This window comes from Sciurus carolinensis, unplaced genomic scaffold, assembly GCF_902686445.1.
Source record: "Sciurus carolinensis unplaced genomic scaffold, mSciCar1.2, whole genome shotgun sequence".
Lineage (NCBI taxonomy): Eukaryota > Metazoa > Chordata > Mammalia > Rodentia > Sciuridae > Sciurus > Sciurus carolinensis.
In genome coordinates this window covers 825,487-840,377 of record NW_025920172.1, presented here as the reverse complement: position 1 = coordinate 840,377, position 14,891 = coordinate 825,487, and the positions used below count along the sequence as shown (strand labels likewise).

The 14,891-nt window shown below is 45.7% G+C and overlaps 1 gene segment (V, D, J or C); it reads right to left on the bottom strand.

Annotated features, from left to right (window-relative positions):
* Nucleotides 1-14,891, bottom strand: part of LOC124974740 (Ig heavy chain V region MOPC 21-like) — a 59,629-nt gene that overhangs the window by 13,982 nt on the left and 30,756 nt on the right. Inside the window, 3 exon segments of the V gene segment in view lie at nucleotides 15-115; nucleotides 950-1,098; nucleotides 5,719-6,035. Of these exon segments, the coding sequence occupies nucleotides 15-115; nucleotides 950-1,098; nucleotides 5,719-6,035 (567 nt within the window).

Below are 14,891 nucleotides of genomic sequence, written 5' to 3'. Positions count from 1 at the left end.
GTGTCTGGGCTCACACTGAGGCCCACTTACTGTGTCTCCAGCACAGTAATAGATGGCTGTGTCCTCGGCTCTCAGGCTGCTCATTTGCAGGTAGAGCCTGTTCTTGGAGTTGTCTCTGGAGATGGAGAATAGCCCTTCATTGATTCAGCATAGTTTGTTTTACTTCAGTCTTTGTTAATATTGCCAACATCCCCAGTGAGTTCTGTAGAGCCAGGCGGGAACCAGTTTATCCAGTAGTTACTGAAGGTGAATCCAGAGGCTGCACAGGAGAGTCACAGGGACTCCCCAGGCTGCACCAGGCCTCCCCCAGACTCCACCAGCTGCACCTCACACTGCACACCTGCAAACACAGAGGCAGCCTGGTCAGGACATTCACTCATCCACTCTTTCTCTCACTCCTGTCCACTCCACACTCAGGATCTCTGCTCTCCATTAATCACCTTTTAAAACAGCCACAAGGAAAACCCAGCTGAGCAAACACTCCATGTTGAGCAGCCTGTGTTGAGTCCTGAACACTGAGTGGGATGAGCTGGAGTCCAGGGCTGGGCTCCTGTGCAGAGCTGCAGGGTCAGGGTGGCTGGTTTTCATGAGCAGAGGGAGGCCCTATTTGCATGTCCTCCTGCTCTGTAGCAGCTCTGGGTGGAGGCCCAGGCAGAGCAGCACTGAGAGCAGATGGGAGTGTCATGGGTCAGCATGATGGACATAGTAACTTTCTGGAAAGTAAAATAGTAAAATTTCCTGTGTGTATTTTTTTTGTTTTGCATTCATCATGCAATAAGTTATTTTATATATGCACAAAATCAAAAAGGAAGCATCAGTTTTAATTCCATTATGCAATTGTAAAATCAGACAGGAATCATGTTTTTTGGTTCATTGTGCCCATGAGTTCAGTTCCAGAAAGTGTGGAGAATTTGGGCTTTACCCTACTCAAGCTCCCAGGTGGACACACCTTGTGACATTGTCAGAGAACATGGTGTGCATGACCCCACACTTGGTGGGAGCTGGGTCACTCATGCTGGAGCAGACTGTGGGTGGGGAATCTCTCAAGGGCACAGAGATGTCCTGGCCTGTGATCTCCTGATTGATGTCAGCCATGTGCTGGACAGGGAGGGGCAGAAGAGCAGTGCAGGAGAGCTGGTGCTCTGCAGTTTGTCCAGGAAAGCAGCACATTTGTGGTGCTGCCCAGGAACTGTAGCCAGGAGGGTGTGGCCAGCAGCTCCACAGAGGGCAGCCCAGGGCTTTGCACCCAGAGGATTGAAGGTGGTCTTGGGATCCTGGGAATCAGCAGGGCCCAGCTTCACCAGCTCAGAGGCAGAGATGACAATGTAGTAGACACCAAGGACAGGGCATGTGGGAGAGAGCTCTGGGGTGCCTGGCCCTGGACTGCCCAGGGCATGGTCTCCCCTGTTCAGTCACCAAGGTGCTCAGAGGTTCCAGTCATGGCTCAAGGGAGGCCAGGACCTGCTCCCTGCTGAGGCCACCTTGTCATCAGCCTCCCCATGCTGGCTTTGCAGGCAGAGGGCAAGATGGTCAGGGTCACACAGGTTCCATCAAGACTTGACAGTAGGCCAGGGAGGCCAGATGGGGTGTCAGGGTTAGAGTCCTGCTGGCAGCCCTGACAGGGTGAGGCCTGGAGCTGAGAGATGAAGCAGGGCTGCTGTGGAGACCCAGGAGCAGAGGACCAACAGTGAGCAGGGCTGGTCCAGGAAGCTGCAGGCCTCAGACCAGGCTCCCTATGAGGGAGGACAGGGCTGTGTCCAGCTGGGCTGTGTGGAGGGGCTGCCATGAGCACTCACACCTGACCCTCACTGGGACCCTGAAGACAGTGGTGCATTCTGGGGTTTAAAGTCACCCTGCTGGGCTTCATTCCCCTTCAACATGCCTCTTTTTCTTTTTGAAATGTGTATTGAGGGATATGGAATTGATACACACCCAAGACAGTCTGTGACTTGGGAGGAAGAAGGGAGAGAGAAGTCAAAACTTTGAACCTTCAAATCAATTATCTCCCTGTGACAGAGCAAGTGCTTGTAGGGATATAGCCACCAATCTGATACAGCATTCCTGGGGAGGAGAAATCATTTTCCAAATTTCACTCGCAGTGACTGTGAACCTACAAGTTAAATTTGCTCTCATGCCAATGTAATGATCCAGGGGTCAGATGCATTGGACTCTGAACCCTGAACCCTGTATCTCCACCCTGTGAAAACACTAATTAATGGATTTATTAAAAACCATGCCCAGTATCAACATGTCTCAGATGTTTTCCACCTTTTGCCCACATCTTGTTAAAGTCTTCAAGGACTCAGGCACCCCCAGCATAACTTCTAAAACCCATCCCTCTCCTGTGACCAGTACTCTTTTTAATCCAGAAAGTGAGCCCATCTGATGCCTGATCACTGCTGAATAAAGTCTTTCCTTAATCCCTGAAGTCTGCACCTGTCTCAGTTCCTTTTGTGCTTACAGGAATATTTACCTCTACTCTAGATCTTGGGAGTATGGAACTCTCTTTGGTTTTAGGGGCACACAATTAAGTTTTCCCTGAATCTTTTTGGGTTCCTTGCCTGGACTTCTGAGCTCTGCTGAAGTTTTTATGCCTTCTGGACTGAATGTGTTGTGTGCATTAGGAGATGGAGTAAAATCCTTGTGTTCAGGGATATAATGATTAGGCATACAAAATTGGTCTCTCAAAATTCCATTTGCTTTGGTCATTCTGCAGCCCCATCCACTGTTGGGAAGTGGTGGAGAGCTTAGGCTGTGGGGACTTGTGGAATTTGTATCTATCACTGTGAGCATGCCATGCAAGGGGATTGTCAGACCCAGTCTCTACCTTCCCCCTTTTGATTTGTAGCCATGATGTGAGTGGTTTTGCCTGCAGAGGACTCTCTGCATTGAAACCTGGTACAGCCAAGAAAGGAGCAATTGCAATGAATTCTCCCAGTCATGGACTGGAGCTTTTTATGTCATGAGCCAAAATAAGTCTTCATTTTCACGTGTGGATGTTACCAGGTGTTTTATTATGGGATGCAAAGCTGATGAACAGATTTTTAGGTTATTGTGTTTGGGGAAGTGTCACTTCTCCAGGGTTTTAAAGATGACTGGGTGCTAGACTTTGTTAAGTGCTTTTTCTGCACCTATTGATGTGATGGAATGAGTCTTGTAATGAATTCTATTAATGTGATTCACAGATTGATAGTACACTATTGATCTGTATATGCTGAATCAGCCTCTACTCCCTGTGCTGAAACCCAATTGATCATCGTGCACCACCTTCTTATATGTTCTTGATTGCAATGTGCCAATATTCATTATGCAATTTCTCATTTATTTTCATCAATGACATTGGTCTGAAGTCTTATTTTCTGGATGTGTCTGTGTTTGGTTTTGTATTGGGGTGATACTGGACTTATAGAGTAAATTTTTCAGTATTTTCTCGCTTTCCTTTTCACAGAGTAATATAAGGAATTTGACCTTTTATCTTCTTCAACGTTCTCCTAGTATGAACTGAGGATCAATCTGCTTCTGGGCTTTTCTCTTTTGGCAGGACTTCAAAGACTGTTCAACATCATTGCTTGATAATTTTTTGTTTGGGATTTCTCTGTTCTTTTGCTTCAATTTATGTATCTCACATGTGTTTGGAATTTTGTCAATAACTTCAAGGTTTTCTAGTTACTGTTGGAAAATGTATTAAAAAACTTTCTAACAATCTTCTGGATTTCAATATTGTCTGTGGCAATACCTTCTGTTTTATCTCTATCTTTTAAATTTAGGTCTTCTGTTTTCTTTTTCTTTAGTTGGTCAAGGGTTTTTCAATCTTCTCTGTTTCTAGGATCCATCTGCTTGTTTCTTTGATTGTTTGTATTGTGTACATGGTTCTGAAACTCTAGCCAGAGCAATCAACAAGAGAAGGAAATTGAAGGGTGGCAGGGAAAAGGAAGAAATCTGATATGTCTCTTGCTGGTGACAGGATGCAATACCTAGAAGAACCAATATGTCCATCAGAAATCCTCTATGTCTGATAATCAACTTTGCAATGTAGCCAAGTATAGCATCAGCATGCACACATGGATACACCACGTTCCTGTGGTACTAAAATGAGTTGGTCCATAAGGAAATCAGGTACAGAGTCCCATGGAAAACACCCTAAATCCCCCTCTGCCTCGCCCTCTCTCCAGAGTCAGGGTTACATGGCGTTGACTGCAGCAAAGCGAGAACCTCAGAGAGGCCAATGCCTATAGACAACCAGAGATCTGGGCTGACCCTGGGGGCTGTTTGGGGGCCCCATACTCCCTCCATGAGTGGGAGAAGACCCATTGTATCAGAGGAAAACGGACGGCAGTTTGGTTGTGATTGTGTTGAGCTGGAGCCACTCCATCACTAACAAGACACATCTGTCAACCACCCGTGGACAGGGCTTCCTGTAGAATACACAGCAACTAAGGAAGCAGAGAAGAAAAATGGAAAGAGTGCCTACCAGCACCTTGGATACTGCTGCTCAGGACCAGCCCAACACTGAGTGTGTCTGCACTGTGAGGACACTTCTCAAAAGATGCAATGTAAGTGGCAAAAACAAAACAAAACAGGAAGCATTCTCAACATTCCTGGTAATCAGGAAATGCAAATCAAAACAACTTTGAGATTTCATCTCATTAGAATCAGAGGAAATCACCAAAAATACAAATCATAATAAATACTGGCAAGGATTTGGGAAAGAAATACTTAGATGCATTGTTTCTGGGAATTCAAATTAGTGCTGCCTCTCAGGAAAGCAGATTGTAGATTGGAAAGGACACCATATGACCCAGTACTCCACTCCTCATTATTGATCACAGAGAACTAAAATCAGCACACCATGTCTACATAGTGACATCAGTGTTACAGCAGTGCTTCTCACAACAGTTATACTATAAAATGTCCTCAAATACCCATCAACAGACGAATGGATAAAAGAAAGGTGGTGGACGTGCAGAACAGTTTCACTCAACCACAAGGAAGAGTGAAATCAGGGCCTTTTCTGGTCAATGGATGGAACTGGAGAATGTCATGGTGAGTTTCATAAGCCAGATTCAGAGTTTGAAATGTCAAGTGTTTACACTCAAAAGCAAATTCTGGACCAAAAAGGGAAAAAGAAATGGGAGGAATCCCTGAATCTAGAAGAGGGATCACAGAGTAGAAATGGGGAGAGAAGGTGAGGTCAGAGGAGCAGAAGATGGAATGAAATTGACAAATCTACCCTGTGCACCTGTAGGACGGGCCTCAGTGAATGTCCCCTTATGTTCTTCAAGAAGCACTGATGTAAACAAAACCATAAAATGATCTGTTGAGCAAAGAAGGGAAAAGGGTAAGTAGGAGTGGTAAAGAGGAGGAGGGAGAGGGAAATGACGGGGATGGAAGTGGAGGAGCTCAAACTCTATAACCCTGCTGTTATGTCAAATGGAAATGCAATCTCATTCATAATCAAGAGGCACTAGTGGAAAAGGAAGTGTAATTTAAATCTAAATTGTTCTCTTCAGAGATGGCACCAATTAGTAAAGAGAATATGTCCAGAGAGAAACCCTGGGAAGGTGGTACATGGCGGGGCCCTCATGAAGGGAACAAGTCCCAACTCCTCTGCACCTGCTCCTGGGTGACCCTGAGCTCCCTGTGTGCTGAGCGCCCCCTGCTGGCTCTGGGCTCCCTGCAGGGAGGTTTGGGTCTGGGCTCACACTGAGGTCCCCTCACTATGTCTCTGGCAGAGTAATAGGTGGCCGTGTCCTCGACACTCAGACTCTTCATTTGCAGGTGGAGCATGTTCTTTGCATTGACCCTGGAGACTGTGAATCGGCCTTTTACAGATGCTCCATATTCAGTGGTGTAACTATAACCTTTGCTTCTTATAAGAGCATCACACTCCAGTCCCTTCCCTGGAGCCTGGCGGACCCAGTGCATCCGGTAGTCACTGAAGGTGAATCCAGAGGCTGCAGAGGAGAGTCGCAGGGTCCCCCCAGGCTGCACCAGGCCTCCCCCAGACTCCACCAGCTGCACCTCACACTGCACACCTGCAAACACAGAGGCAGCCTGGTCAGGACACTCACTCATCCACTCTTTCTCTCACTCCTGTCCACTCACACACTCAGGATCTCTGTTCTCCATTAATCACCTGTGAAAACAGCCACAAGGAAAACCCAGCTGAGCACACAGTCCATGGTGAGCAGCCTATGTTGAGTCCTGACCACTGAGTGGGATGAGCTGGAGTCCAGGGCTGGGCTCCTGTGCAGAGCTGCAGGGTCAGGGTGGCTGGATTTCATGAGCAGAGGGAGGCCCTATTTGCACGTCCTCCTGCTCTATAGCAGCTCTGGGTGGAGGCCCACTCGAGTAGCACTGAGAGCAGATGCATGTGCTCTGAGTCAGTATGGTGGACAGAATTTCTTCTCTTTTGAATCTTTATTTTTGCAGACTGCATATTGATTTATTGTACTCAAATGGGGTCCATGTTTCAGTTCCATGGTTGTGTATGATGTAGATTCACACTATTTGTGTAACAGTACATGTTCAAAAGGTAATGATGTCTGTCTAATTCCATCATCTTTCACACCCCTGTCCCCTGCTCCCTCAGATTTCCCTCTATGTAATCTGAGATACTGTGTTGTTTATACCCAGTGAAATAATATTAGATATATAGAAGTATAATGTTATGGAATGTGCCAATTAACGGATGGAATTGGAGAATGTCATGCTAAGCTAAATGAATCAATCGCAAAAATCCAAAGACCAAATATTTTCCCTGATCAGTGGATAATGACTGTTTTGATCCTACTGTTCCTCATCTCTATGCACTTAATATAAATATGATGGCGGGAGCATAGGTCACTTCGTGGTCAGATGTAAAATCAACAGAGAAGCATGAGTGGGGGTCACTGTCTGTGAGCTCATATTTGGCAAGTGTGACTGAGCAATTGGCTTTTGCTCTCACCCTGGACATGACTGATCCCTTGACCCTCCTCCAGCTCCCAGGTGATACACACCTGGTGAGTCCTCAGAACCTGTCCTGCATTGGAAATGCACTGTGTGTCCTCTCCACTCTGCTGCTACCTGTTCTCCAGGGCTGCATCCTGCTGTGGGCCTCAGAGGCACCTGAAGTGGGGAGGCTGTGCCTTCCTGTGAGGCCTCCTTCATCTCACGAGAATTCAGTTTGCATAGAACCATCAGGTCCACATGCTGCTGCCATGTGTGGAGGGCCCAGGGCCCAGGTGTGTGCAGGGAGAAATCCACCCCATGTCCTCACTTCAATTGTCATGAGCTGAATGCACACAGGGCCATGTGAAGCCCCCTCACAAGGGAGAAGGACCAGTCAATATCCCCATGGACTCAGTGCCGTGTTGAGGGTCAGGCTCAATTCCCACCACTGCACCTGGCCCTCAATATTCTCCATCCACATGGTCACCATGTCCCTCTTGCCCTTTGGAATCTCTCACAACAAGGACAGACAGTCTAAGCTCTTGTGGCCTGTGGAGTGGCCCTCAGTCCCAGCACTGAGGTGACCTGGCCATTGTCACAGGTGGTGGCCATTATGGTCTCTCCCTTGTTAGATGCAGTGACAGAGACACAGACCCTGCTAGTGCAGTCAGAGCCAGGCTGCAGCTGTGTTTCCATTTTGATTTGGCCATTGTGGATCATGTGTCCCTCAGAGTGAGAGGAAGACAGGGCAGCCACTGGCCATGGGGCCTCTGCTGAGTGAAGCAGGTTGCAGCCCTGGGAGAATCCAGCCCTCTCCATGGTTCCCATAATCCATGCCCAGCATCCTCCTCCTCCAGTCCAGGGAATGTGGTGAAGGAGACTGATGGAAGGTGACAAGTAGTGAAGATCAGAGAATGGAAAAATGTGGTCAGTGTTCCCCTGACCTTGGGCTAATGAGAACAATGGATTCTATCTCTGTGTCTCTGTCGTCTATCCTAAGACTATCATCTATCATCTATGTGCATATGTACATATGTATGTATGTATGTATGAATCTATATATCTGTATATGAACCTGTCTTTCTACCTATCCATCCATCCATCCATCCATCCATTCATCCCTGCAATCTCTCATCTGTGATTCTGGGCTCACTATGCTCATGAGCTCTGCAGACCTGGAGGAAGCTGGTCTTGTGTGTCGGGGTTTCCGGAGCCTCGGGCATAGTCAAGATGGCGCCTGGAGCTGGGCCAAAAGCGGCTAGCTATACAGTAAACAACCAGCAAATTCTGATGAGTGGCTAATTGATTAGAGCATGCCTCCCTCGCGTAACTGTTCTATGCCTGCAGCTGTCCGCGCGTTTACCTCGTGTACTCTCCCCTGATTGGTTGAAGTGTATATAAGCTTGGCGTCTTCCTGGGGGAGGGGGTTATGCAGAAGAGAGTGCAAGAGAGAGGTGGAAGGCGGTCGCAGAAGCGGATGAAAGCAGGAGAGTGCAGAAGCGGCTGAAGCAGGCGAGAGCAGAGTGAGAGTAGGAGAGGAACGGCTAAGTAAGAGGGAGAGAGGAGAGCGCAGGAGGGGGAAAGTGAGAGAGAGAGAGTGAAAGAGAGAGGGACAGAAAGGAAGGAAAGGAAGGAAGACCATGCACAATAAACTTCTGAAGCTTCAGACGTATGTCGTGTCTTTCTGCGGCCAGAAAGGGACGCGGTGGGACGCGATAGCTGGTGCCGAAACCCAGGACCCAAAGAACAATAATTTTTCACAGACAAGGGTAAGTTAAGTGGTAAGTAATAAAGTAATAAAGTAATAAAGTAAGTAAGACTATAAGCCGGTAACGGAAAGGTACATAAGGCTAGAAAGCCCGGTAACAGAGAAAAATTAATAGGCTTTAAGCCAGGTAACAGAGAAAGATTAATAGGCTTTAAGCCCGGTAACAGAGAAAGATTAATAGGCTTTAAGCCCGGTAACAAAGAGAGGTTAATAGGCTGAAAGCCCGGTAAAAGTTCACAGAAGGCAGACTCGTTGCCCGGTAAAATTAGTTAGTTTCAATTTATGAAGGGGTACCAAATTGTGTGTGTGGTGTGTGTATTTTTCGTGCTGTTTGTGTGGTTCATCTGGGTGATTGGGTTAGCTCTTAGCAGTGTTAGAATTTGACCATGCGAACAAAACTCTCCAAAACTAGGATGCAGCAGCCTCTTAGGGAGTTGCTAAAAAGTCATGGAAAAAAAAAGGGTTAAAAAGTCCTGGGTGATCCTCCCTCCCCCCTGCCTGGCCTTGCCAAAGTCTGCTTTGGAATGTAAACAGCAGCAGTCTCAGCGGGAAAAGGGGGGGGTAACCTGAAGAAAAGAAAAAAAAGGGTGTCCGTTTTAAACTTAACTAACTTATTTTCTAGAATTCTTCGTTTGTTTTGTTTTTCTTTAATGCTGTATTTTTGAGCTCATAATTTTGATCCTGCATACCTAGGTTAATGATTTTTTTTTCTTTTTGATCAGTTCTATTTTTTATTCAACTGAAGTTTTTGAACATCTGTTTCATTGAAATGAACATTTACCTATAAAGTTACAAGGCCTTTGATTTTGTGTTATGTGTTATGTTGTGCTGTCTAATGTCATGTTTTGTCAAAACTGAGCGCTCTTAAAATTTAAATTTAAAATGGATCCAAATACTTTTATTCACGTGATTTAAAAAGGTTCAATTCAAATTGGGTAAACTAATGAAAGTAAAATGTCTTTAGAAATAACTCACAACTCTCTAGGTGGTTAAGCTAATAAAATATTGATGTTAATAATATGTCTAATATCAATTGCTTCTAGGACTTTTCTTCAGCAGGAAAGAGGCAACGGATCCTGTTCAGGACACTTGTCTGATATCTTGGTTTTTATAAAATAAATAAATTGGAGTTAACATGTATGGGATTACTCAAATGTGTTTGTAGAGACGTCTGGTTAATTTACAAAGTTAAAATACTAATTGTTAAATAACATCAAGTACTTTTAACTCCTTAAATTACATGGGGTATCATACTTAAACCTTATTGGTGTTTTCATAGGTTGGTAAATAAAAGGGTTTAAACTTGCTTTGTGTCATCACTAAACTAAAAACAAGGTTACTAAGAGTTATGTCCTAACAAGTGAAATTCTATATATAAAGGGTCCCAAAAGTTTCAACTTTGTTTCAATTAAGAGTACTATAAACAACAAAATATTTAATCTTATTAAAATAGAGTGATTTATCTAAATTCAGAAATTTCATAAGAGTTGTTTCAGAATGTGAACAAAAAGGGGTCAACAAATAAAAAAGAAAAAATAAAAGGTTCTGGGTTTAAAATGTATTTAATAAAAAGGAAAAGAAAATGTTTCTGGATAAGAAAGTCTATATGTAACAAAGGGCAAGTTTCAACAAATCTGTGTGTAACTAAGTTGGTTGTATGTATGTAAAACAGCTAAAGCTATTTAAGGTTTTTCCTAAAGTGAAATACTAATGTTCTGATATAAGCCAAAGTTTAATCTATATGGTAAAATGACATGGTAAAATAACAAAGTTTTCTTAAAAACACTAATTCATTCTTAACTTTGTGTCTCTTAAGTTTTATTCTTTAGAACAATTGTCTTAAAAATAGGGGTTTATACAATTATGGTTAAACAACTGCTTCTCTCAATTGTACTTCAGATTTGTGCTATCTCTCAATGTTAAAATGCTTCTAGGTTCCTGCTGGCAGACTTAATGTGTGTTCCTACCTTCCTACCAGTCCCAGTTTCTGTTGCAGATACAGAATTGCCAGTGCTATTATCAAGAAACAGAAGAGGTTTTGGCATTGCAGCACCCGTGATTACTGCCATTGCAGTCTCTGCAGTAGCAGCAATGACACAACCATACAGTAACAACGATCATTTGGCCGAAAATACAGCTGCAGCCTTACAGACCATAGAGACTCTGAACCAACATCTAACAGCAGGTTTACTTCTTGCAAATTGGAGAATGGACTTGCTACAACAACAAGTGGATACCTTGCAAGAACTTTTGGGACTGGGATGTATTTACTTTTTAAGAGCTGTTTGTGTTATCCGTATTGTATTTCAGCACCGCGGCTGGGTTACCTAAAAAAATTGTCGGTCTATTTTGTTAATGTTTATAGATTTGTCAAACAGCGAGCAAGCTTAGGAGCTATGGTGGTACTCCTCTGCCTTGGCCTCCTTCTCTCCATTTGTTTTGGCATGCATCTACGAGCTAGCCGATAGAAAGATCAAATTATCTTCCATCAGGCCATGACCGCCCTAAAGGCCGACAGTCCCCCATTAGTGTGGCTCTTGATGCTGGATCGGTAGTCAGAGACGGGTAATGAAGAAGGTGGCTATGTACCGACCTAAGACAGGAGCTGCAGCATGCTCTGCAGACTCTGATGACGGGTAAGGACATAAGCTGACCACTCAACCTAAGACAGACACGGTCCCGAGCCTTAGTTTAATAATAAAGAAGGGGGATCTGTCGGGGTTTCCGGAGCCTCGGGCATAGTCAAGATGGCGCCTGGCGCTGGGCCAAAAGCGGCTAGCTATACAGTAAACAACCAGCAAATTCTGATGAGTGGCTAATTGATTAGAGCATGCCTCCCTCGCGTAACTGTTCTATGCCTGCAGCTGTCCGCGCGTTTACCTCGTGTACTCTCCCCTGATTGGTTGAAGTGTATATAAGCTTGGCGTCTTCCTGGGGGAGGGGGTTATGCAGAAGAGAGTGCAAGAGAGAGGTGGAAGGTGGTCGCAGAAGCGGATGAAAGCAGGAGAGTGCAGAAGCGGCCGAAGCAGGCGAGAGCAGAGTGAGAGAAGGAGAGGAACGGCTAAGTAAGAGGGAGAGAGGAGAGCGCAGGAGGGGGAAAGTGAGAGAGAGAGTAAAAGAGAGAGGGACAGAAAGGAAGGAAAGGAAGGAAGACCGTGCACAATAAACTTCTGAAGCTTCAGACGTATGTCGTGTCTTTCTGCGGCCAGAAAGGGACGCGGTGGGACGCGATACTTGTGTATGGAGCAAGGGTCTTCACTCAGGTGTTCCAGACTACCTTGATCTCTTTGCCTCCTGCCTTCCTGCCTTGTGATGGTGCAGCCTCAGGAAGCGCTGGTCAGGAGCAGCACCTTGATGCTTGCATCCTGGTTTCCAGAACCTGCTGCAATCCAGCCATCACATTGTGAACCATCAGTCTCAGGAGCTGCTCAGAGCAGCAGAGGCTAGACTCAGCACACAGGTGCTGGGCCTGTGGTGGTTATAGTAAACACCTAAAGATGAGGATGCACCTCTGGGAATTGGTAAATTGTTGTTCTGTGCCAGATTTGATATGGGTGCTGGAATAGTTGCACTGGCAGCAAATTTGGAAGAACCCATGGGTCTAACTCTGCAGGCACACAGGCTGCCCAAGCTTTGGAGATGAATTATCTTCCTTCTGTATTTCAGAGAATGACCTGGGCTCAAAGGTAGTCCCAGGGCTCAGGCACAGCTTTGTCTCTGGTGTGTCACTTACACAGAGTCCCCCTAGGGAATTGGCTAGAGGAACCTGTGTGTAGGGTGCTCCTAGGTTCTCAGTGTTGTAGTTATACCAGCATCAGGGCCAGCGTGCAGAACAGCAGTCAGGAGACCCACTCTGTGCAGCATGGCCTGAGGGCAGCAGAGACATGGTGTGGGATAGCCTGTGGCTTGGGGACAGGACCTCCACCAAGTGTGCACAGGAGGTGGGATGTGGAGTCCAACAGGCCAGTCCTTAACTCAGGTCCCCAGAGTGTTGAATACCATGTTGTCCCTTAATGCAGATGTGGAAAATATGCTATCCACAGAGGAGGAATGAACATTATCCTGAAAAAATGGTATCCTGTCCTTCCTGGCCATGGGCATGGACCTGGAGCACATGGACCTAGCTGACCTAAGTCAGGCAGAGGGAGGCCATCACCACACCAGCATCATGTGGGGAAGTTACTGCATCAGCCTCCTGGACAGAGAGAGGACCAGTGACCCCTGGAGATGGGAAGGTGCAGGGAAGTGAGGGTGGGGTGGGTGTTGAGGACCAGGTGCAGAGAGGGCCTTGTCCTGGTGCCCTGCAGCTCACATGCACCTGTGGCCACAGCTAGGCTGTGCTTCACAGTGACTGCAGCCCAGTAGCTGGGGGCTCCCAACACCAAGGAGGGACAGGTGATGGACAGCTGGTGTGCACAGCCTGGGTCCATCATGGCGCCTTCACCCATGTGTCAGGGTGCTGTCCTCTGCCTCACAGGGACTGGGTTTCAGTGTAACTCTGAAAATACAGCTGGATTGGCCAGCTGTGTGTCTGATGGAGAGAGAGGTTGACGTTCTTAGTGATGTTGATCATCAACAATACTTTCATGTGTGGAAGAAAACATACAATACATCACTGCTCAGTCAGGTCCTTCAAGGTGTTTTCAACTGTCAATTATCTAAATCTAATTTACTTACTTAGGTGCAAATGTTATAATCAGAGAAGCAGGCTTAAGAAATCATATACAGACTGTAAGTGGGATAGTCTTCTTAGGGAAAGTGGACCCAGCATCCACCAGGGCTCAGGAAGGGGCTGAGTGAGGCCCCCAGAGCAAGTTCTGAGGTTCCATTGAGGTAAAGGGGACAGAAAATAAACCACTGGGTAAACCTACTGACAAAATGCCCTTTGAATGACAATGCAATATCTATTTTTTCAATTTAATGCACAAAAATTTAGTATGTTTTTAGGCACATATTCTTAAAGACATCAGAGACAATCAGCAGAGGAAATCAATGCATTTTACTTTGTAGGAAGAAAAACAGAATATAAATGAGAAGATGATGGTAGGTAGAGGAATTCAGAAGAATGAGACAGGAAGTGGATTCTCTGCTTTGCGTCTGTCCATCCACCTCTGAACATGAGGATGAGGCTGAGGAGGCAGGAACTGAACTACTGGGTAACGTGAGCCCCTGGGACAATTCTGTCTTTATTCAGGTGCAATATCCATCTTGTTCACTAAAATACCACAAGCTGTCTATGTTTGATTGCTATGCAGGTACTTCTGAGGTCATCAGAATCACACAAAAAAGAAAAATCATAGTTTTTTTCATTTAAAATGAAGTAAAATAGAAAATGAATTCAAGAGATATTACCACATAGAAAAATTCGAGGAATACAAGATAGGGAGGAAGCAACTTCTCTGCTATGAAATTATGTTTTTGCATCTATGAATATGTCAAAGAGAATAACGAATTTAAATAAATAAAAGTCACAATCAAATACTTTAAATGATAAAAATATGAAAATACACTAATTTGGTAACATGGAAATTTACATGGACTAAGTGCTGTAGCTCTCAACACAGGTTGTGAAAACAGATGGAGTGATTTAATTGTATGTCATGAACCAGGACCAGCTTAGGACAATCTGCGGTATACAGATTGTTGATGCTCATCATCACCCAGACTGGAACTGGCCTCAGGACAGCTGGGCACTGACGTGAGCAGGAACAGAGCCCAGGGCGAACCTCTCTCTGACCCTGCAATCCAGCCACAGGGCTGGAAATTGAGTCAGATTGAAGCTGCCTCTTCCCAGCAGCCAGGGGTCCTGGGCTTCTCAGACTTGAGGTCACTTTGTAGCAACATGGGGATGCGTGGTCCTGTGCACAGAGTGTGGTCAGGGTCCTGAGGCCAGTGGCAGAGCCAACCTGCAACCCCCACAGTCCATGCACAGCTGAACACTCTCCTTCCTGGAACTTTACACACGGAGCCCTTTCTCCCCAAGACCTTGCTCAGGTCACCCCTGATAACAGACCATGCACAGCTGCAGGAGGAGTGGGTGTCTGCACCCTTTGGAGTCCTAGGTGTGGGGTGTGGGTGTCCAGAGCCTTATTATGATGGGTGGACAGCTCGCATACACCTAAGCTCACTCTGAACATACAAATGTCTGTTTATTTGACCAGGTTTAGGACTTGTGGACAGATTTTCTAAA